This window comes from Pocillopora damicornis, chromosome 12 (genome assembly GCF_964200805.1).
Source record: "Pocillopora damicornis chromosome 12, jaPocDami1.2, whole genome shotgun sequence".
Lineage (NCBI taxonomy): Eukaryota > Metazoa > Cnidaria > Anthozoa > Scleractinia > Pocilloporidae > Pocillopora > Pocillopora damicornis.
The window spans coordinates 11,630,792-11,654,312 of NC_142681.1; the positions used below are offsets into that span (position 1 = coordinate 11,630,792).

The 23,521-nt window shown below is 41.4% G+C and overlaps 3 protein-coding genes and 1 pseudogene across 3 annotated transcripts; 3 read left to right on the top strand and 1 right to left on the bottom strand.

Moving 5' to 3' along the window:
* Positions 1–9,264: 9,264 nt before the first annotated feature.
* On the top strand, positions 9,265–11,456 carry LOC149036482 (uncharacterized). The gene has a single exon (XM_089190000.1). It carries the CDS (start codon positions 9,917–9,919, stop codon positions 11,096–11,098), a length of 1,182 nt encoding a protein of 393 aa, XP_089046126.1. The 5' UTR covers positions 9,265–9,916; the 3' UTR covers positions 11,099–11,456.
* A 55-nt stretch (positions 11,457–11,511) lies between these two features.
* On the top strand, positions 11,512–12,861 carry LOC149036483 (uncharacterized; annotated as a pseudogene).
* Positions 12,862–13,110: 249 nt separating this feature from the next.
* On the bottom strand, positions 13,111–16,520 carry LOC149036484 (uncharacterized). The gene has a single exon (XM_089189996.1). The coding sequence runs from the start codon at positions 14,569–14,571 to the stop codon at positions 13,111–13,113; it is 1,461 nt and encodes a 486-aa protein (XP_089046122.1). The 5' UTR covers positions 14,572–16,520.
* LOC149036485 (P2X purinoceptor 7-like) lies at positions 16,430–18,091 on the top strand. Its single transcript, XM_089190006.1, has 3 exons — positions 16,430–16,944; positions 17,087–17,219; positions 17,742–18,091. Exons 1-3 carry the CDS (start codon positions 16,626–16,628, stop codon positions 17,920–17,922), a joined length of 633 nt encoding a protein of 210 aa, XP_089046132.1. The 5' UTR covers positions 16,430–16,625; the 3' UTR covers positions 17,923–18,091.
* Positions 18,092–23,521: the final 5,430 nt, after the last annotated feature.

Sequence of the window (23,521 nt, forward strand, 5' to 3'; positions counted from 1 at the left end):
TTATAGCTTAGTATTCATTGAAACAGCAGCATAGTGATCGATAAGCCATTAGTTGGTATTTATAAGGATATGCTAACTTTTTAACCTGTAATATAGTCAGTAATGAGCACGAAATTCTTGGCTGCTCAAACAAGACAAGTGGAAAAATCTACAGAGGGTGGAAGGTGCCACTTTCAGTAGCCCCCCTTCCACAGGCTACCCACCCACTCCACTTGCAAAATGGTAGTAGTTAAAAAATGGTAATAGGACTTAGTGCTGAGTCCAATTCAGTCTGTAACCATACAGTGATCTTCCAAAATTGGACAACAGCGTAAGAGTCCAATTTGTTTAATCATGAGTATGATTACAGACAGAATTGGATGACAGAAAGGTCTGTTACCAATTAATCATAACTAAAACAAAATCTGAGATAATAATTTGTGATAATTTCAACTTTTGTTTAATCGAAATACAATATTTCCCCAGAGTTTTTTGCTAGATGTGAGAAAAAAAAAACATTTAACCCTTTAATTCCCAATATCAACATCCATCTTCTCCTCACTCTTCTTTACATATTTACTTTGTGATTAGTTGGGTGAATATGTGTAAATTTCAAAACATTTCATCCAAAGGTCACTATTGGGGCTTGAAGTGCAACTGTCTTATTACAGCTTGCACAATTAGGTGTATACTGCTGTCCAATTACTTCGGCATCATGCCTACTGTCATATTTCACTGTCCTATTTTAAAGTGCTTTAAATCAGGGATACCAATAGCCAATCAGATTAAAAAATATTCCATCACATGTATTTCAATTTTGTTATGGTTCTGATTATCTCAGAATAGGGGACTGAATTTTCAGTCAAAAAAAATATATTGACACTTCTTTGAGCTTGTTTGCTTAAGCCCTTGTAATAAATTAAAGAACTTTTGTTTTATTCTCTGTTGTCTCAATTTATGATTAACTACCATAAATTTACCCTGAACATGGGAAAGTGGAAAATTACAGCAGAAGTAACATCAGTGAATTTTGGATTCTCTCAGTTATGCTATCAACATAAGCAGTTGAGAACGAAACCTAAAAAAATCAGCCTTGACATAGGATTTGAAGCTGGGACCTTGTTATACCAGTGCAATGCTGTATCCTTCGAGCTACCAAGCCACATGGATAGATCCATCTGGCTTTATTGTTTACACAATAGCAGAGCATTGCACTTGTATCACAAGGTCTCGGGTTCCAATCTCACATCAAGCCTAATTTTCTGGAATCTTTGCAATCTCAAGCCCAGAGCCCTTAGTCTCTGTCAGTGGTTGGTTGCTGCGAGAGACCCTGGGAAAATGAAATTAAGTCTAACAGCCATTAAGGGTGGCAGTCAATTTTGATTACTGGGATAAGAAATTCCATCATCCCAGGGTCTCTCCAGGTGGCAATGGCTCACAAAGAGCCTGACGACTCTGGGATCAAGATTGGTTTCTTTCTTGATAGCACAATCTCAATTACCCAGAGTCATCAGGCTCTTTGTTAGTGGCTGTTGCCTGGAGAGACTCTTGGATGATGGAATTTCTTATCCTAGCATCTGGTATTTGAAATTGACTACCACCCTTAATGGTTGTTAGATGAAATTCCATTTTCCCAGGGTCTCTCCCGGCGAACAGCTGCTGACATTGGGCTTGAGGTTGTTGACAGCATAACTGCAAGGATCACAAAATTTGTTCAATCTAATTAATAATGCTGTGGAAAACCATGTGAGTTCCACTCTCCAAAGTGGAACGAAATAGTCAGTTGGCCTTTGTTTAATTTATGCAGAAAGACCATGTTCTTCTCTTGGGAAGCCAGGAGTGAAACCTTGCTACCGACTTTTCTTCCTGTTAACGTGCCAACACACGAGTCAGGACACACCCTGGATTTGATCATTACTCGACAATGTGACTCCTTATTAGCTAACATCCCTGTGACTGACTGTCTGTTTTCTGATCACTCTACTTTGATTTGTGATCTAACCCTGGACAGGCCACCGCTCCCGAAGAAAAAAAATTTCTTTCAGGAAGACAAAGGTGGTTGACGTTAACCTGATAATTATGCGATGAACTATCTACAACTTTGCTTTGTACAGACAGCCCTGATGCTCTGAATGATCTTCTTATGTGTTATAATTCTACATTATCTGCGGCTCTTAATCCTCATGCTCCACTTGTCACTAAGTTTATCACAGTGAGGCCTTTGGTACCTTGGTTTAGTGAAGATATTAGGGATTCAAGGAGGGAAAGACAGAAAGCTGAAAGAAAATGGCGTCGATCTCGAAGTGTCAATGATTTGCTTGAATTTAAAAAGAAGAGGAACTTTACAACCTACCTGATGAATGAAGCCCATCGTAAGTTTTACTCAGACTTTATTGTTGAAAATAACTCCAATCAAAGGAACCTATTCTCGGCAACAAAGAGGTTGCTAAGTACCTTTTCCACCAACTAGTGACAAGCTGGTTTTAGCCAATGAAATGGGTAGCTTCTTTGTTGAAAAGATTGACGCCATCCATGTCAAACTGGACAGACTAGCCGATTGTTTGCATGATTCTCATTTTGACTATGTGAAAACGCTACCAACTAGAACACTGGACAGCTTTATCCCTTTAACTGAGTGCTGTTAGTAAGTTGATTGGCTGCTCTCCGAAGAAAAGCTGTATGTTTGATCCAATGTCAACATCTATGGTAATCAGCTGTGCTGATGTGCTATTACCAGTTATTACTAAAATGACCAACCTGTCTCTCAATTCTGGAGAATTTGCGGATGATTGGAAATGTGGGCTTATTAATCCTATCTTGAAGAAACCTGGATTGGATTTGCTGTACAAAAATTACAGACCAGTTGGTAACTTACAATACGTATCCAAGTTGACTGAAAAAGTCGTTTTTAATCAAGTTTACGATCACATGGTTTCAAATGCTATTTTTCCTACGCTTCAATCTTCTTACAGGCAATTCTATATCACTGAAACTGCACTTATCAAGGTGATGAACGATATTTTGTTAAAGATGAACTCTCAACATGTCACTATGTTAATTTTATTGGATCTCAGTGCTGCCTTTGACACTGTTGATTATTGAATACTTTTAGAGAGCCTATCTGACGAGGTTGGCATACGTGGGACTGCTCTGAATTGGTTTAGATCGTACTTGTCTGATAGAAGTCAGCGCGTTTCTGTACATGGAGTTCTTTCTCGTCCTTTTGACTTGAACTGCGGGGTACCCCAAGGCTCATATTTAGGGCCTTTGCTATTCATAATATATGCGTCCAAGCTGTTTAAGATCGTGGAACATTATCTTCCTGATGCTCACTGTTTCGCTGATGATACGCAGCTGTATCTGAGTTTTAAACCACTTGGCAACACTGCTCAAGCTGATGCTATACAAGCTATGGAAAAGTGCATTGACGCGGTGAGGAAATGGATGATTCAAGATCGGTTGATGATCAATGATGATAAAACGGAGTTTTTGTTAGTCGGCACACGACAACAGCTTGATAAATTAGATTCGTGTTCCATAACTGTGGGCAATAATCGTATCAGTCCAAGCCCATGTGTTAGAAATCTTGGATCCTGGTTTGACAGCAACTTAAGCATGACTGATCATATAAACAAGGCTTGTAATGCGGCATTTTATCATTTACATAACTTGAGCCGTATTAAGAAATACCTGTCGAGAGATTCTTTAATTACTTTGGCTCATGCTTTTATAACCAGCCGTCTTAACTATTGTAATGGTTTATTGTTTGGCTTACCAAATGTGCAGATTGCTAAATTACAGCGTGTACAAAATGCAGCAGCAAGACTTATTCTTGGCTTTGGAAAGTTTTCTCACATTACACCGGCACTTTATGAGCTGCACTGGCTGCCAGTTTCTTTGCGTATTGACTATAAGATTTTACTTTTGACTTTCAAATGTATTTATGGCCTAGCGCCAACTTATCTTAGCAATCTTATTAGTATAAAATCGAATTCATTATATAATCTTAGGTCTACTGGTAAGCTCTTATTGGACCATCCCAAGGGAAAGATGCTTACAACATTGGGAGCAAGATCATTCTCAGCAACAGCTCCAAAACTCTGGAATGAGCTACCTGTGGAGCTTCGTCAAGCAACATCACTTAACAGTTTTAAATCTCGACTTAAAACCTATCTTTTTAAGAAGTATTTTTTATAGTTTAACTTAGTTTATTTTATTTTCACGGTAATGTATTTTCGTTTTCTTTTAAACATATGATTGTAAAGCGCTATTGATCAGCACATGTAAATACGCGCTAGATAAATTGGTAAATTATTAAATTATTAACTATTATTAATGACCTCTGTGCTGTATTCGATTTACGTTTACATTAATTCAGCCTCGCTTCCGTTCATGATTCGATGTATGATTACTTCCGGTAATGGCGACGACACATGTCAGAAAATATTAAAAGTTCTGTGTTGAAATCCAAGAATATATCTCCGTTTCTCGTGCCATCCGAACACCACATGGTGTCAGAAGTAAACAAGAAGATATAAACTGTGTCCAGAACGGATATTTAGCGATCAGTGATCAGGAATTACGCGGAAATATGGCTACGAATCTTCCAACACCAAAAGCTCTTTGTCTATCGGGAAATGCAAGTGAGAATTTCAAGTTGTTCAAGCAGCAGTACGAATTATATGTGAACGCCATTGGATTATCTACTGCCAGTAAGGAAAGGAGAAGTGCTATACTGCTAAATCTCGCAGGTGAGGAGGCGCTGAAAATCTACAATGGATTCACATGGGCTCCAGCTGTTGGTGACCCCGAAGGGGAGGAACATGTACCAGCAGAGGACAAACTGGATCCGGAAATAATTCTAGAGAAATTCCAGAGGTTCTGCACGCCGAAAACAAACGTTACTTATGAGCGTTACAAGTTTCACAGGTATACGCAATCAGAAGGTGAGAGTTTCGATAATTTCTTATCACAAATTAACACTCTCGTGTCTTCGTGTGCCTACGGTGAACTAAAGGACGATTTTGTCAGAGATAAGATCGTATTGGGTATAAATAGTGATAAGGTCAGAGCACGGCTGTTGAGAGATGGTGAACTGACTTTAGAAAAAGCGATAAATGAGTGTAGAGCAGAAGAATGTTCTGGAAGGTGGGCTCAGGATATAAAAGGAGAGACTTCTAAAGTGCAGGCAGTTCAACATAGGCGGAAAGGAGGCCCTCGTGACAAGGGACCACGTAGTAACGGGCAGCAAAGAAGTGCATCAAATTGCTCCCAGGCATCGAATAGCCGGTCATGCCGGTGGTGTGGAAAGGAGGTGCACCCCAGAGAAAGATGCCCTGCAAAAGACAGTAAATGTAACAAGTGCAAACGCCCAGGACATTGGGGCAAGGTCTGCAGGAGTAGCAAAGGCAAAGGGTCTGTACAAGAGGTAGCAGAAGTGCAGTCTGACTCAGATGAGTACTACTTCTTAGGAAGCATCAGTGATGAAAGTTACTCTATTGAGAGTATCAACAACAGGAAAAGCAGGAGTGCATGGTTTACGGAAGTCCAGGTGTCAGGTCAGAGCCTGAAATTTGCTGTTGATACCGGAGCAGATGTGACAGTCATTCCCAAAGCTGTGTATGATACACAGTTTTCACACTTCATTTTGCAGAAGCCTGACAGGCCTCTTAGTGGCCCAGATCAAAGCAACCTTTCAACTCTTGGATTCTTTACTGCAGAACTAAAGAAAGGTGATCAGACAATCACAGAGGATATATATGTGTTCCCCAAAGGCTCTCTATTGCTAGGTAGAGACGCTTGTGCAGATCTAGGTGTCGTTAAGTTCATTGGAAAAGTTACGTCAGATCCTATCCAGTCAGCGGAGTTCGGATCAATGTTCAAAGGCTTAGGAAAGCTAGAAGGAGAATATAAGATTAAGATCGAGCAAAACGCAGAGCCATACAGTGTGATGACTCCCAGGAGGATATCTATTCCACTACGTCCTCTAGCCAAAGCTGAACTTGACAAGCTTATCGAGCTAGATGTTATTGAACGGTGCACAGAACCATCGGAATGGTGTTCTCCTATGGTCGTGGTGCCTAAAGGAAATGGCAAAGTGAGGATCTGTGTGGATCTCACGAAGCTTAATGAAGTAGTGAAGAGAGAAAGAATCATGCTCCCCACCGTGGATTATACAATTGCTCTGATGGGAGGTGCCAAGGTTTTCTCTAAACTGGATGCCAATGCGGGTTTCCACCAAATCTGCTTGGATGAAGATTCAAGGAAACTGACCACGTTCATCTCACCATTTGGTCGATTTCGATACAAGCGAATTCCCTTCGGTATCAAATCTGGCCCTGAGAAGTTTCAGAGTGAGATCTACCGAATACTAGGTGGTCAACAAGGTGTGGTATGTCTCATGGATGACATTGTCGTGTTCGGAAAGAACCAGGAGGAACATGACGAGAGACTCGTACAGACATTAACAAGGCTGAAAGCAGCAGGTGTCACCTTGAATAAGGATAAGTGCCAATTCAGCAAAAGCCAGATTGACTTTCTAGGTCATCGGATCGGAGTTAATGGTGTGGAAAGCTCTCCAGAGAAGGTTGAGGCTTTATTGAAAATGCGTGCTCCAGAGAATGTGAGTGAGGTAAGAGGTCTGATGGGTACAGTGAACCAGCTCATGAAGTTTGTACCCAACCTTGCTACTATGACACAACCTCTACGTGAACTCTTGAGCTCTCACAGTGCATGGTGCTGGGGTCCAGCACAGGAACAGGCTTTTAAAGAGATTAAACAATGCTTGACGAGCAGCCCAGTGTTGCAAATATATGATCCTTCACTGGAGACCAAGGTGTCAGCAGATGCGTCTTCATACGGACTTGGCGGAGTGCTTTTGCAAAAGCACGGTGACAGGTGGGCGCCAGTGGCGTATGCGTCCAAAAGCCTTCTGGATGTAGAGAAAAGGTACGCCCAGATTGAGAAGGAGGCCTTAGCTAGTACCTTCGCATGTGAACGATTCACAGATTACATTCTGGGAAAGGATATTATACTCGAGACTGATCATAAGCCTCTTGTACCACTGCTATCCACGAAGGAGTTGGATCAACTACCCGTACGTATTCAACGAATGAGAATGAGGCTCATGAGATACTCGTTCACACCTGTTCATGTGCCAGGAAAACTGTTGTATACTGCCGACACACTATCTCGTTCTCCAACACCAGCCAAATCAGGTGATTCATTTCATGAGGAAGTGAACTTATATGCTCATCAAGTCATAGCTGGAATGCCTATCAGTGATAGCAAATTAGATGATATTATGATCCATCAACAGGAGGATGAAGCATGCAGGCAAATTATGAACTATGTAGCTGAAGGTTGGCCTGAAAAACATAATGTCAAGGGTTTAGTCAGCCCTTATTTTGCTCATAGAGCAGAGCTGACAGTGGTTAAAGGGCTGTTGATGATGGGACCTCGAGTCGTTATACCATCGTCTATGAAATTGGAAGTCCTGGATAAGATCCACGACGGTCACCAAGGGATTGTCAAGTGCAAGGCATTGGCCAGAAACACAGTGTGGTGGCCAAGCATGATGAAGAATATAGAGGAGTTAATTGAAAACTGTCGCAAGTGTCAGTCTAACAGGAAAAATCCTCCAGAACCTCTAGTTCCTACCATGCTCCCACAACGACCATGGCAATACATAGCCACTGATGTCTATGAACTCAATAAAAGACTGTATTTAGTAATGATTGATTACTACTCCAGATGGATAGAGGTAGCTAGTCTGAGTTCAACTGCCTCAGCAGAGGTCATTGACAGGATGAAACGTGCATTTTCCAGATTCGGAATTCCAGATCAAGTAAAATCTGACAATGCCAGCTACTATACATCAAGGGAATTTAAAATGTTCACTTTAGATTACGGGTTTCGACATGTCACTAGCAGCCCAGGTCATGCTTCAGGCAACGGTGAAGCAGAGAGAGCAGTGCAAACAGCTAAACGTCTCCTAGCTGGCTCTCAAGATCCTTATCTTGCTTTGCTTCAGTATAGAACGACACCATTGGCTAATGGTTATTCTCCAGCTGAGCTAATGATGTCAAGGAGGCTCAAAACCAAAGTGCCGGTGGCCCCGTCTCAGCTGTCCCCAAACCTTGTGCAAAATCGTGCCTTACGTCAGTTTGAAGAAAATCACGAAACCAAACAGAAGCTGCACTTCGACAGAAGGCATTCAGCGAGGCCTCTTGTTCCCTTAGAGAAGGGAGATGAAGTGATGGTACAAGACAGAGGACAGTCTGGAATAGTAGTGGAGAAGTGCACACCTCGTTCTTACGTGATCCATACGGACACTGGGTCATATAGAAGGAATAGAGTACAGATCAACAAGTTACCACCCCCACCCCCAGCTGCATCTCCATCTCCAGCCAAACCCACACCGGTGCCAGTACCTCCATCACCTAAACTTCCTTCACCCCAAACAGCTAACACTGCAGAAGGAACTGGCACATCAAAAGTGTACACCAGATCTGGCCGTCAATCTAAGCCCTCATCTAGATTGAAGGATTATGTGCCATAAGTGAAGTTATACTTTCTGGCCAGATTTTCTCTGGTTTCTCAGACAGAAAGTCATAACTATGAACGCGTATTCTAGTGTGTGTGAGACTTAGTGCAGAGACAAATGACAATAGCTACCCAGGATGTGTTCATTAACAAAATGACGATTACTTGAGGACATTTGATCGACGTTGTTTTAATTTTGAATTTCACGCTAGATAAGAAACAAGTATGTCTAAGTAAGTTTCTCTTTCATTATCTTAAAGGGGGAGATGTGCTGTATTTGATTTACGTTTACATTAATTCAGCCTCGCTTCCGTTCATGATTCGATGTATGATTACTTCTGGTAATGGCGACGACACATGTCAGAAAATATTAAAAGTTCTGTGTTGAAATCCAAGAATATATCTCCGTTTCTCGTGCCATCCGAACACCACACCTCTTAAAATGCTGCACAACCTCCCTTTCACTTAGTCTCGAAAGCACAGAAAACAACTGTTTCACCGGTCTTAGCGTCGTGAAAGACACAGTTTCGGTCTTACTGTTGGCGACCATGGGTATGAAGGGTTCGGCAAACTCCTCTGTGCTCTTGATGGCCCTACAGAACACACCAAAAACTTGTGGGGAATATTGCGGGTGATTTCCGCTTGAAATGGGGTGCGTATACGTCATCTGGCGAGGCGTCTGTATATTGCCTCCAGCCACAGCCTGGACTCAGATCGCAGTATGGTACTGGCCAAAATATTCGACTTCAGGAGATGTGCAGCTTGTGGAGTCCCTGATACTCCTCGTCGACTAATTTCATACAGAGGCACCAATATCGATACTCCGGAGTTTACAAAAAACTCTGAGTCGATTTTGGGAGTTGCAACTTTCTCCCAACAGTTTTTGATCTTATTGACTAAAATAGTCTCCTCGTTTTCCTCTTCAATCATTTCCACATCTTGTGCGACCATCTCACGCACTTGATCGGCAGAGAGGAAAGCTGCCATTTTGAAATTCGGCGGTAATGGCGTGCGAAACCGCTGAACAAAATGTGCCCACCGTGCTGAAGTTTGGCATTGTAAATAATAACTCTCATTTGTTGTCCTTTACAGATGAAAGTGAAAGCACACTAAGTAACAACCTTGACATTGAATTTGGCGGTGAAAATGGCCAAATTTATACTAGAGACGAGTTATCCGTCAGAGACGAATCATTCGTCTCAGACGGATAACTCGTCTAAATATAAATTCAGTCCTAAGACGAATTATGGAGCAAAATTCGTCTCAGTCTGATCCGTCTGTCAGCACGTTTTGAAGACGTGCTGACAGACGGATAGCTCGTCTTAGACGGATCATCCATCTCTAAATTTTTATCTAGACGGAAAACGAAGACGGTTTTTGACGAAGTTTCCATATGAGAGAGATTGGTTTCTATAGTTTTGCAAGGTTTCCTGGGATGCCTATTTCAAGATGGCGTCCGGTAAAGTATATCGTGCCCTCAAAAGCAATCACAAAAAAGGAGAAAGCAAACAAGAAGTTGACTTGGACAGATCAAGACACAGACGTCTTCGCAGAAGTTATATATGACCCACAATACAGAGGAAGTGATTACACTGTTGGGTGGGCTACAGTACTGGAACGTTTGGCACTGAAGAAGTCCTCAAACGTAAAGATATTTCAAGAAATTCAAGAAGCATTGAAGGAGGAATTTGAGGCAAGAAAGATGAAAGTCAAAGAGTTTACAGTTGAACAGTTAAGGTCAAAATATAAATGGTTCAAACGAGAGTGGAAGCACATCCAGAATAAAATCAAGTTTGGTAGTGGGCTTTCATCGAAAGAAACAGAATGTACAGGGTGGTACGATACTCTTAATCCTGTTTTTACAGAGGGGGCGGATGAATTTACCGATGTAGCTTGTTCTGCTGGCGACATAGCTGAAGAAAGGTCTTTTACCTCTGTTGTATCAGTGCATGCAAGCTCTGGAGAAAAAGAAATGGATCACTCCTCTAGCAGTAATGAAAACAGTGAGGAAAGATCAACAACACCACTCTCAGTCCCTGAAGGTGACTACAAGCTTGAGGTGACAAAAGATGAAAGCAATAAGGAGGAAATGAAAAAGGAGGAAAAAGTGTCTAAAAAGCCCAAGATAGGACTGCATCCTAATTGGGACATAAAACCTAAGACCCAGACAGCAGCAGTACTTCAGCTGTGTAAAACCATGGAAACATATTCGCAGAGTGTAAACCACGCTCAAGATGAAAGGTTGAACAGGATTTTGGAAGTAGACCGAAAACGTGATGAAATGTTCTTGAAATTTCAACAAGAACACGCAGAAGCAAATAGGCGACATGAACAACTGATGATGCAGTTGGTTTTGCAAAAAGACCCTAGTCAAAGCCTACCACTGACCTCACAGCAGTATTACCCCTTCCTGGAGCAGAAACCCCACAATCCATCCTTGCTGGCCTTTACATCTGCAACACCATATGTCTCTCCTCAGCATGGCTTGTATAGTATGCCTTCAGAGACTGATTCCAAAGATTACTATTCTTCAACAAGCCCTGGTGGCACATCTGACTACACTCAGTTAAATTAAGTAAACCAACTCCAAGTGAGCTTTTACAGTATATGTCACTGTTACTTCATTGCCTTGTTAACTTTTTATACTTTGCCTTTGCTACAGAAAAAAATTGCTTGCAAGTTTAATGATAAGACTGCTATATTAAAAGGACTGTTTTTCCAACTCCTACTTATAAAAGGAACTTTATTGATCATTCACAAGTTGTGTTACAAATGTTCTACCAAGTATTGTAAACAATTCTAGCACTACGTTTGAGTAGCTTTCTAGGTAAAGACGAACATGGCTTCTAACTTTCACCTGTTTTAGAGGGGAAGGTTTTCACTCATTTAAGGTAAAACTACTGTTCCATTAAAACTTGAAATTCCATTTGAATAAAGCCTTATTCCAGTTTAGCAATTCGCTTAATTCCAAAATGGCGGCCACCGCAGATGGTCTGGGCCAAGTTGACACGAAAGCGAGGCATCGAGGGCCAACGCCAAAGACAACAGAAGATGGCGTCTCTTGCAAACACTCTTCTGTACGGTCCTCCGTTTTTAACTGAAGACGATATTCCGGGAAGTTCATTAAACGGAAGAGATCCGAATCGTTTAAAAAATTCTGAGCTGAAGTTTTGGTTGAAATGTCACGGGGATAGCTGTAAAGGATTATCGACCAAAGCGCAACTTTGCAAGCGGTAAGATATGTGTTTATGTTGACTTCAAATCATTGCTGTGGTTGCTATGGCCTTGAATCTTACTGGATTCATTCCTTTACAGAGTCAACGACTACCTCCAAGCAAATGTTGCTCATCTCCTTGTGGATCCAGATGAAAACTTTATCTACACAAGGCGTAAACAGAATCGTAACAGAGTCTGTTCTGAGGACCAAAGAGCCGAATCCGCCGATTCCGACCCGGACCTGGACAACACAAAGAACATCGCTTTTCCTGCGAACGGATGGGGTACATCCCTTGCCAAAGGCCCGATGTTTACTCGTGCAGAATTAGAGAAACATAAGTGATTCTGGAAAAAAGCATCGACATGGTGAGCATCATTCACTGCCCACAGGATTACAAAAAGCCAAGCAGTTTCTGGCTGATGAGTATTTGCATGAAATACAAACGCACTCTGATCAGAGGTATTTTTACTTCCGTGCTAAGTGTTTTCATAGTTTCAAGGTCAATGAAGCACCACACAACTTAAAACTAGCACTCTGTATGGTGACAGGAAATGTGGAGTATGCCTACTGTGGGCCAAGTTGTGCTGCAGGTAAATCTGGTTTTTGCAATCACATTCTGGCTTTAATGATAAAAGTTTGCAAATACACTATTTATAATTGCAAAGATGTGCGAGATTTGAAGGATGAGGAGGATGAAAATCCAACCAGTGCATGCACATCAGCTTTGCAAAATTGGCACAAATCGAGACTAGAAGGTATCCGCTCCCAGCCTGTCATGGATGTGGTTGTTTTCAAATCCTGCAAATAATGCTGAACGTGTCAAAAAAACAGGAGTAACTTGTCTTCTGACAGAAGCAAGAAAGGGAGAAAGTGATCAGAAGAGGAAGCTTGAACAATTACTACATTCTCTTGAGCTGCATAGCTCAACGCTTGGCATAACTCAAGTGGTTGATCCCTCGAGTATTGATACATCACCTGTTGTTGACACTCGTTTTGGGCAATGCCCAGTTGGGTCATTTGGATCGTATCAGCTTTCCTTTACTGAATCGAACTTCACATTTGTAACCTTGTTTGATGGATTTGACTGTACAGAACACTGCACAGCAAATGAATTCCCGGCCTACCCTTCGTTCCCATTGGATGATTTCTGCGGATCATTTCAGACCCCTGACAACCTCACTGTTAAAGAAATGGAACTGCTGAAGAGCTTGACTGTTGGTGTTATAGAGGCAAACAAAATGGAAGAGAAAACCAGAGAGCAAGCAAGTTGTGAGGAATGGATGCGAGAAAGAAAATTGAGATTCACTGCCTCTAATTTTGGAAAAATTTCTCGAAGACAGAGGAACCACACCAAATTTGTGGAAGATCTTTTAGCACAGAACAGAAGCGATCGACTGTGTCTCAACAACTTCTGCTGCGCTCATTTGACCCTTGCTTCCCAAAAAAGGTGGAATATTTAGGGACACTCCAAGGGGTAGAAGGTCCTGAATAGTAAAGCCTTCATCGGCCATGACAGAATCTCCCCTATTAAAAGGCAGATACAGAAATCCTGATCTTGTAACAATTTCCCTGTCAGAAATATGACCAGTGTATAGCTGGCTGATGAAGGTAATAGCACCTCCTGGTGAGATGCCAATCAAACCTTTAAGAGTTGTGTGGTTTTTGTAAGAACTAAAAAGTTCACTGTTAAGGCGTAGACTCTTGGGCATCTGGCATCGTACCTCAGTACAGTCAATAACGACCCTAGTTGAGGGGTATTTGTCTTTAAAGTCAGCAGGCATGCACAAATCCACTTTTGCTCTTGATGGCCACACTGGAATTACACTGAATTTTAAGAACATAAAATTTATCCATGAAATTATTATTCTGCTTACTGTTGTCTGTGAGACTCCATACAAGTGGCTTAAATGCTCCTCCTTGAACCCCTGCCTTAGTCTGCAAAGGGTCAAAAAGAATTCTTCCTTTAGGCTCAATTGGCGTGGCCTACCCTGCTTGGGAATATCTTCCTCATCCCTCTGACAGGGTGGGGAGGGGACATCACATGGTGAATCCGAGTGCCAGTTATTTATATTTTCCCCTTTCTTACCAGGATCTAAAAACGCGAAAACACTTTCTAAGACATTTTTGTTTGGGAACCCCGTATAAAAAGCGACATCCTTCTCCGAGGGCAAAAATTTCTCAATGCAGAACACTCTTGACTGCAAGGAATCGCTCCGGCGTTTAAGTTCCTCTACTTCCGACTGGAAATTGTTATTTGAAATAGTGATTTTACGGATTTCCCCGACAAGCCGTTCATTTTCAAGTTTAAGTTCGCAAATAAGAGCTTCCAGATCCTCAGCTGGTTCTTCTACTGTGGTGCTTGCCGAATCTGCTGGTGTTGACGGGGAGGAAGCGCGAGATTCTTGAAATGTCACTAGATCGCACGTGGAATAGTTGTCGACTCGTGCTGGTGCAATTGTCGTCTCCTGTGATTTTGTCGCGGTTTTTTTCAAAATCAGAGTTCTTTTCCTCGGTGATTTTCGCTTGATCGGCGAACCCTGCTTCCAAGGAAACAAAGATGGGACTGCCATGGATTTCAAACTCATTTTACGGCCTGTGAGTGACGGTAGATAATCTGACGATTTGAAATGTCGCGAGCAAACTCTCGTGTGTTCTGTCACCATGAAATCTTTACCCTCATCTCTTCGAATGGCAACGATCCACTTCATAAATAAATCTCTATTTTCAGGAAACTTGTGGTAAGAGATCTTAATACCATCTTCTTCGTAAACTTTCTTAGTGCAGCCAGGGACACAGCAATTTTGCGGCATGATGCGCTTTTTCTTTCCCATTAATTTACATACGTAAACACGAGACTTGGCCCTCGATGCCTCGTTTTCATGCTATTCGATCCAGACTCTCATCGGCCGCCGCCATTTTGGAATTAGGAGTATATTGTTGATCACTGAACTTTTAAACTCCTTTCTGGGAGCTGAAGATAGTTCTTGATGTTTGCTAATGCAAAAAGACAATGAATGATTTCTCCACTTCATTGTGTCCAGGGTAAGTTAATTTCAATCAGTGATAAATGGATATTATGTTCACAATTTTTCTTGGCAACAATGTTTAATAAAAACCAGTTTCAGCTGAGAGCTTTTGTGATCTTCAGATAAATCATTAAGTTCTTGATAAATATTGCTAACAATTAACTCACCCTTGAATATTTCTGGATATCACTTAACCACAAAGATTTTATAAATTTACAATTCCTGCTGAACACTAAATCATGCACTGAAATATCTCATTGTGAAACTTCAAACACTGTAAATTACTGAAGTGTTACAGGTAGCACCATTTACATGCTATATTGGCAAATGTTAGTTTTCAGTCTTAACATTTATTAACAAAAGAATAAGGAATGTATCCTTACTTAGTTAACAACAACATAAACATGGAGATTAACCTTTGAATGAACTTATTCCTGCTTTGAACTACAACATCCATGTAAATAAAGTGATACTTATAACTGTTAGAATGGTTGCCATGTCTATGATAATGACCACAGCCAGTCAACTACCTTCTTCCTGATTCTTCGAACTTCATTTTTATCACGAATACCATGGTGTCTTCCACGAATGAGGTTAAGCTCTTGCACGTCCAACCTCCACTGTCTCTTGCATGGATCATTCAGGTGTATACAAATGTTATGTAATGTTATGCCACACATAATGATACGCTTTATGTTCTTCTTATTGCAATCCACTTTTTTGTAAAGCAGTTGCCATCGCCCTTTAAGCATCCCGTATGCGTGTTCAGACACAACTCGAGCAGACCGTAACTTTTTGTTAAAATTAATTTCTGCTGGGTCTCCAGTAGTGTCAGGAAAAGCTTTCATTAGCCATACATGAGATGGAAAAGCACTGTCGCCCACAGCCACAAAGGGGATTTCTCCATGCTCAGGTAGATGTAACGATTTACTGGGCAACACTTCCCCTTCTTCAAATGCATGGAAAAAAGGACAGGATTGCAAAAGGGTGGAATCATGGAGCCCGGAGCACCTACCCCTGTCCACAAAAAGCGTTTGTTATGCCCTATCAGCCCCATATTGGTTACGGAGTATCTTTTCTTGAAACTAAAGAAATTTTTCAAGTTTTTTTTTTATTTTTTTATTTTTATTTATTTTTTTTTATTTTAACTTAAAACAATTTTTCAAGTTAGAACCTATATACACATGAAAACCATCCCAGGCGGCAACACACGGGAACTACCAATTTTCCAAGAAGCAGCACAGCTCTTTTTTCCATTCTTCTTCATTTCTTGGAAGGCAAACAGATCTATCGTACAGCCTTGTAACAATAGCACTGGTAGCAGTTGAAAAAATCTGGCAGGCTGTTGGAGCCGCAACTCCAAAAAGATCAACCACTGTGCTGAATGAGATCCCATGTGCCATTCTGTACAAGGTTAATGCCAACTGACATTCTGGGCTTATCGGTTTTTTAAACTGCGTTGTTTCCTTTGTAATTAAATCTTCAATTTCTCCAAGAATGAAATGAAATGCATCTCGATTAACTCGAAGTCTTTTTTTAAACTGCGACTACGACCAGTTTTGAAGACCGTCCTCCCACCATTTCTTGTTTCTTATCTCATCTCTACTTCTTGTCTTCCTATCTTGAGCAAGATTAGCGAGAGAAAAGGGTAGCATGAAGTTCATTAAAGGGGAAGTACGGTCTAGAAAAAGTTTACCTATATCAAAAGTTTCTGACTTTTTTTCTCATAATTGGCAATTCATTTGAGCTTTAAGTGTATTTGTTGCCAGAAATTACGTTGAAAAAATTGACATTTTGGAATTGAAATCCGCCATCTTTATTATGACGTAGCTATGACGTAGCAATAGTCAAGCGTTGTAATGTCGACTAAGATGGATGAAAACATAGAAAACAGCGGCGAGGAGAGCGATAATGACTCAATTCTCGACTTGGATCTTAATCCAGATGGTGTAATTCGTCCATTCATGTTTGAGCCGCAACATAGCTCATCTTCAGGAGAAGAAGAAATTTCTGTTGACAAAGAAACTCAGGAAGAGATACAAGAAGAAACATTTACGCGCTCACGTCTTGGAAATCGCGAATGGTGCTCTTGCGGCAACTGTCAAGAGATGCCAACAGAAAACGAGTGTATATGCTGCCAAGAAATGGATGCACTAGGTGATCGACTCGATCTGGAAGGTAATTATTAATTGTTCTCAAATAAAATCTTTGTTTCTAAAGTGATAATTTTTTATTTTTTTACAAAAGAACGGTGCAGTGCCCGCAATGAATTTATTTCACACTGCTAACTGAGTGATATGAACTATCACTGAAATTGCAGGTAACAAGCTTCAGTGTATTACAGAGCACGGATCATTTGGACCCATGTGTTTACTAGCGGACGTCTTGAGAACAGCCCTAGTTGGCATGCACCATGTGAGAAATGACAGACTTGAAGATTATCCGTCAAATGAGTAAGCACCGACAGAATAAATATTTTTCACAAAATTCATGCAAACAAAACGCTTTAGTTGTTTACGAGTTCGTGTGACGCGAACCCTAAGAAACAAATGCAGTGTTGTCAGCCCTTTTAATACAAGTGGTGTTGTAGTCTTTTGTCTGAAGGGTGAACTTCATCGCTATATTTAATTGTAAAGAGCCAGTACACCTCTTCAGTTTGTGTGCTTTGTTTTCCTAATGGAGGTAAATTATGAGTAAATATGGACGTGGACGAGACAAAATTGAAAGAAGGAGTTCTTATGAGAATCATCACATCACTTAATGAGGGAAAATAAGAAAGGGAAACTTCCTACATGTAAACAGAGCCTTAGTCAAACGGCGAGCGTCAGGAAGTCTCCCTTTGTCACACAATGTTAGCTTAAGATATTGATCTCATTACAAATGAGCCCCTGCTTGGCGAAGTAGAATTTGTTTGTTTCAACTGCATTTGTCTGGGTTCTGTTCCGAGCATGTATCAATGTCTTGTTTTTTCCTAGGAGTATGCGATTGGCAGGTTATAGACAGTTTACTTGGTGGACTTATAACAGACTTGGTAAAGGGAACAGACGCGTGATTCCTTCGTGTGTTGTGGCATCAATAAGACGTAATTACCCAGATGCAGCCGGAAATTATACAGGCTTTAAAGATGCCGAGGACAATGACTCATGGCCGGGATAGTCACGTTTAATTAATAAACTTGTCTTTGTTTTTATTACACATTCAAGGAGGTCCACGGCGCTATAGGGGTATCGGCTCCAGTTCCAATCATTAAAATACCTTCAACAGTCTGTTCCAAAAATAGAAAACTGACAATGTAAATGCTAGTGCCATTTTAGGCGGACTATTCGATTTTTGAATTTCTATTTTTTTCACTTGCTTAATTTTTTTCCAAATCTGGATACATGCCGTCCGAGAAGGTCCTCTTTAGGTGGGCGCGGAATGGGTGCGATGTTTTTTGGGAGATCAGGGACTTGAACTTGCTCTGGCTCTTCTCCTGTGTCTCTCATCTCCATCACTGAGCATAGCATTTCCGTAACGTGCAGCTTGGTCTTCTCTTCGAAAACAGGCCTTACAACCCAATCCTTCATCCCCTTAGGATAAACATAACGGAATCGTTTCTCCCCACTCGAAGCCTCTGCTTGAGATCGACCAGTGCCCGAATTGTGGTCTAAAGCAGTTAGCTGTGTACGTGCTACCATTCCCAGGTATCCAAAATGTTGCCGCTTGGGCGCGTATTTGTTGTAGAGTGAATGGTACACTTCCAATGAATATTCCGCTTGAAGGCGTCCTTGATAAAGTGATCTGAGCAGACGTAGCAGTTCTCGGGTTTCGGCAGAGCGTCCTCGCGTTTTATTTTTGCTAGCCAAATTTTCTTTAAATTTTCATTTACAGGTAGCTTGTGGAAGATTACTCCTTTCCCTTTTGTATTTTTGTAAGTATTATGGCAGTTAACTACAAGACAGTTGACCATAGTTAAACCCTCATTAGAAATACTCGTCAGAAAGGTCAATCAAGTCAACCAGGTCAAAGCGATGAACAACAAGGTTTGACTATTGCTACGTCATAGCTGACGTCATATCCAAGATGGCGTTTTTCTAGTCGCGAAAGTGGTAGATAAGAGCAACTTCAAAGCGCTGTTGTCGTAATTGCAAAGCAAACTGGACAAAACGGCAACTATTTTCGAATTCCTGTGGAAAAGTTCTATTAATAGAAGTAAAATTTTTCTAGACCGTACTTCCCCTTTAAGCTATTTTCCGGCTCAAACATGTGCTTCGCAGAGGATATTCTTCTCTGATATACCGCCATATCCAATGCTGTTCTTCTCGTTTTTATCAACAGGGCTACGAGAGCCGCCATATTTAAGCTTTCGCCAGGCTTCCACTCGGCTCAACACTGAGACATCCGTCGTGAAACTCGCGAACGATTTATATCTAGACAGATTATTCGTCAAAATTCGTCCTCGGGTTTATACTTGGATGGATTATTGATTACTGTATGACGGATGACGGATGATCCGTCTCTAGTATAAATCGGGCCAATGTCAGCAGTTGTGATTCTGAACAGCGATCACAAATGCGATCACAAACACTCGCGAACCCAAACACTCGCGAACAGAAATGAAAGGATTCTGAAAAATGGTGTGAAATCCAAGCTTCGTCTTCAGAACTTGTGGTCAGCGGATTCAAATTGCCTTAAGTAAGTCTCCCGAAAATAACCAACATCAAACCAGCGATCCATCGAACCATGGAACCATGGATCCATCAAACCAACTATCCATCGAACCAGCGATCCATTGATCCATCAAACCATCGAACCAGCAAACCACGGATCCATCAAACCAAAGATCCATCGAACCAAAGATCCATCAAACCAAAGATCCATCGAACCAATGATCCATCAAACCAATGATCCATCGAACCAGTGAACCAGCGATCCATCGAACCACCGAACCTTTAAACCAGAGAGTAATGTTGCCTGTAAGGGATTTGAACCCATGACCTCTGCGATACTGGTGCAGACCTGCATACCTGCACCAGTATCGCAGAGGTCATAGATTCAAATCCCTTACGGGCCTGAATTTTTGTCAGGTCCTATTTACAACTACTCATTTCAGTAGTGTTCTCAGTTGCGAGGATCTCTTAATTTCATTTATTTCTTTTGTTTACATTGTCTCATTAATATTCATATTTTTGATCATCCAGACTCTCAATTATCTGGACTATTTACCCTAGTCCCACCGAGTCTGGATAGTCGAGGTTCGACTGTACTGACACAATTTTCATTTCCATGATTATATTTGTTAGTGTTCATCTCAGGAAAGCCTCTTGGAAGGTGTTGATGTTGCCATACCCATATTCCATTGCTACGGGCACAAGGCATCATGCCAGGTTAGTATATATCAGTTTAAAAGTAAATGGCCTTGTGACAATGTGAAGAAATGTGTGGTAATACCTTAACATTGGTTAAATTCAGTTGTAATAATAAATATCCCATACTTACCTACCAATGGGTGAGAAGTGTGGGATCAGAAATCTGATAGTAGTTTCCAAAATTGAAAGCAAATGATCTGCAAGGGTCAGCTAGGAAGCAAGGCAAGGAAAGCAAGCAAGGTAAAATATTTAAGCACATGTACATGCACAATTGTGTCATTTCTCTGTGGAAGTTCAGCCGCTCGTGCGTTCCCAACAACCAAGAACTAAACTTATTGTGAAATCGAGGGACTTACGGCCTACAACGCGTATGGCTATGCGCACGTATCTTGGAAATGTGGACGTTAAGACACTTATCGATAGTAAAGATTCTTGCAAGGGCAAAGTGGAAATGCTGGAGACCATAGTCAAGACCGGAATGGACATTCTCCTCCCCCTGAAGTCTAAGTCGGTACAAACCAACGAGCCGCCCTGGGTCAATCAACAATTGAAGGGTCTCATTCACAGCCGCCAAAAGGCCCTCGCTCAAGGCGACCAGGAGCAGTACCGCACCCTACGAAATCGCGTTAATCGTGAGAGGAAAGCATGCCGTGCAAAGTTCTATAATTCCAAGGTTGAACATCTGAAGGACTGTAAACCCGCAGTTTGGTGGCGTGAGGTAAAGAAGCTCAGTGGTACATCAGACGCAGCTTCTAGAGGCGTTAATCCAGCTACCCTCTACCAACATATTGATTGTGGTCAGAGAGGTTCGCCTCCAAGCACGATAGACATTGCTAACACCATCAACCAGGCGTTCTTGGCTCCTATGCGCGTCTTCACCCCCCTTTCACCTAACACCTCAACCAACTCTGACCAGGAGAGTGCTTTCCAGGTATCAGAATTCTCTGTTTTAAAGAAGCTATCTGCCTTAAATCCAACTAAGGCAACCGGTCCGGACGGAATCCCCGGTTGGCTTCTTAAAGAGAATGCAGATTTACTAGCACTGCCTGTGACTGATATCCTTAACTGTTCGTTTAAGGAAGCACGGTTGCCTCAGTCTTGGAAGGACGCTAACATCACTCCAGTACCAAAGCAAAATCCAATACACGATGTAAACAAACATCTACGTCCAATATCCCTAACTCCCGTGCTTTCTAAGGTTGCTGAAGATTTCGTCGTGGAGAGTTTCCTCAAGCCTGTTGTTTTGGCGAAAGTGGATGTACGGCAGTTTGGGACTGTGCCAGGTTCCAGTACGACACAAGCACTAATAAGCATGGTCCACTCATGGCTTAGTGCTACGGATGGGAACGGTGCAACTGTCAGAACCATCCTCTTTGACTTCCGCAAGGCGTTTGACCTTATTGACCATCAGATCCTAGTTCAGAAGCTCATTTCATACGATCTTCCAAGCGGAATAATTAACTGGATAGTGGACTTTCTGTCCTGTCGCCGACAGCGTGTTAAACTTAGTCAGGACTGTTACTCGGAATGGGGGGCCATCCCATCAGGGGTCCCACAGGGCACAAAACTTGGCCCCTGGTTATTTACTATTATGATAAACGACCTCATCATCCCGGGTACAGACATGTGGAAATATGTCGATGACTCCACTATTTCTGAAACAGTCATGAAGTCTGAGGTCAGCAAAGTCCAACAAGCGGTTGATGAACTCGCGACGCAAGCTTCTGCTGACAAGTTCCAATTAAATGAAACCAAGTGCAAGGAACTGCGCATAACATTCAGTCACTCTAGAAAGAACTTTGATCCAATTAAGGTTAATGATCAGGACTTAGAGTGTGTAGAGCAAGCAAAGATCTTAGGTCTGCAGATATCTTGCGATCTTACGTGGAATAATCACGTATCCGAAGTTGTAAAGAAAGTAAACAAGCGCCTGTATTTTTTGCGTCAGCTTAAGCGTGCACAGGTCAAGTCGGAGGAACTTTTGCTCTTCTATTTGACTTGTATTAGGCCTGTCACTGAATATGCATGCCCTGTTTATCATCATAGCCTCCCGCAATACCTTTCAGTAGATCTTGAGAGATGTAAAAGGCGAGCTTTACGTATTATCTATCCAGATTGTTCGTACAATGAGGCACTTCTTTTGACTGGTCTAGTTCCCTTACACAACCGCCGCGAGTTCTTATGTGATAAGCTTTTTAATTCCATCCTGTCTAATCCCTCGCACAAGCTCTATAGCTTACTACCTCCCAAGAATGAGTGCGAAGTCAATTTAAGGAGTCAGCACTCTTTTACTACACGGCGCCTCCACACCATTCGTACTCGAAATAGTTTTATCCATCACTATGTCCATAAAGCAATGATGTAATATTGGTTTCCTCTTAATTATATATTTTTGTCTTTTTAATTAGTTCTTCTTAGCCATGTATTTTTTGTAGTATATATTGTTTTTGTAAATCAAACGTAATTCAGCCTGTGGCTGCAAGGTTCTTGATAATAAACTATCTATCTATCTATCTATCTATCTGTTCCTTATAAAAGAGTGGCCATCCTACATGAGCCTATCAACTTTGGAAATGACCACCAGCCAGTGAGCCTTTATTCGAGGTTAATTTTACCTAAAATGAAAATTACATTTTTAAGTATATAGCCTGCAGTGCAGGTGGTTTTGCTGGTTGTCATCTTTTGAGTGTTTGTTTTACTGGAAAGTTGGGGCAAGAATGCAATGCGGGAGGTCTCATGCCTACTGGCTTGGTAAACATTCTTTTTGCTCCAACTCTCCACCGTTTTCCTAATTCAAGATGGTGCTTTGAACACTCGATTTGGAAATATTCATTCGCACTGCTAAAATCTGCATAGGTTTTCCTCTGTCACTAAAGAAATGAGTGCTCACAAAAGGACTGATGTTTTGACTGATGGGCTTCTTCACTATGCCCAACATTTGTATCACAAATTTGGTATGGTTAATTTTATTGAACACATAACTTTCACATTTCTGTGGGTTTTGCTGAAAAGTAAAAGGAATATCAACTATTGACCAGCTTTATCTACCCTGTGTTTTCTGTCATAGTTGCAATTCTTCATTTTTTTCAATATGGACGTGTGTTAAGATGTAAGTTGAGGTTGATTAGTCTTATTAGCACACATTAAATTGATTCCTTTTAATGTTCACAGGTGTTACTCTAAAACCAAAGTTTGCAAGGGTAGAAACTCTTCTACAGGATGTCAGTGCAAAGCTTGAGGAACTCACTGAAAAACTTCTAGGTATACATTTTAAACCATTTTGTTTACTCATTGCATTGAAAAACAGCACAATGACTTACATGCATGCTATGATTATTGCAGTACATGTATTTACCTGTACCAGGTTGTGATGATGGTGTGATACAAGAGTGGCAAAAGGAAGAAGT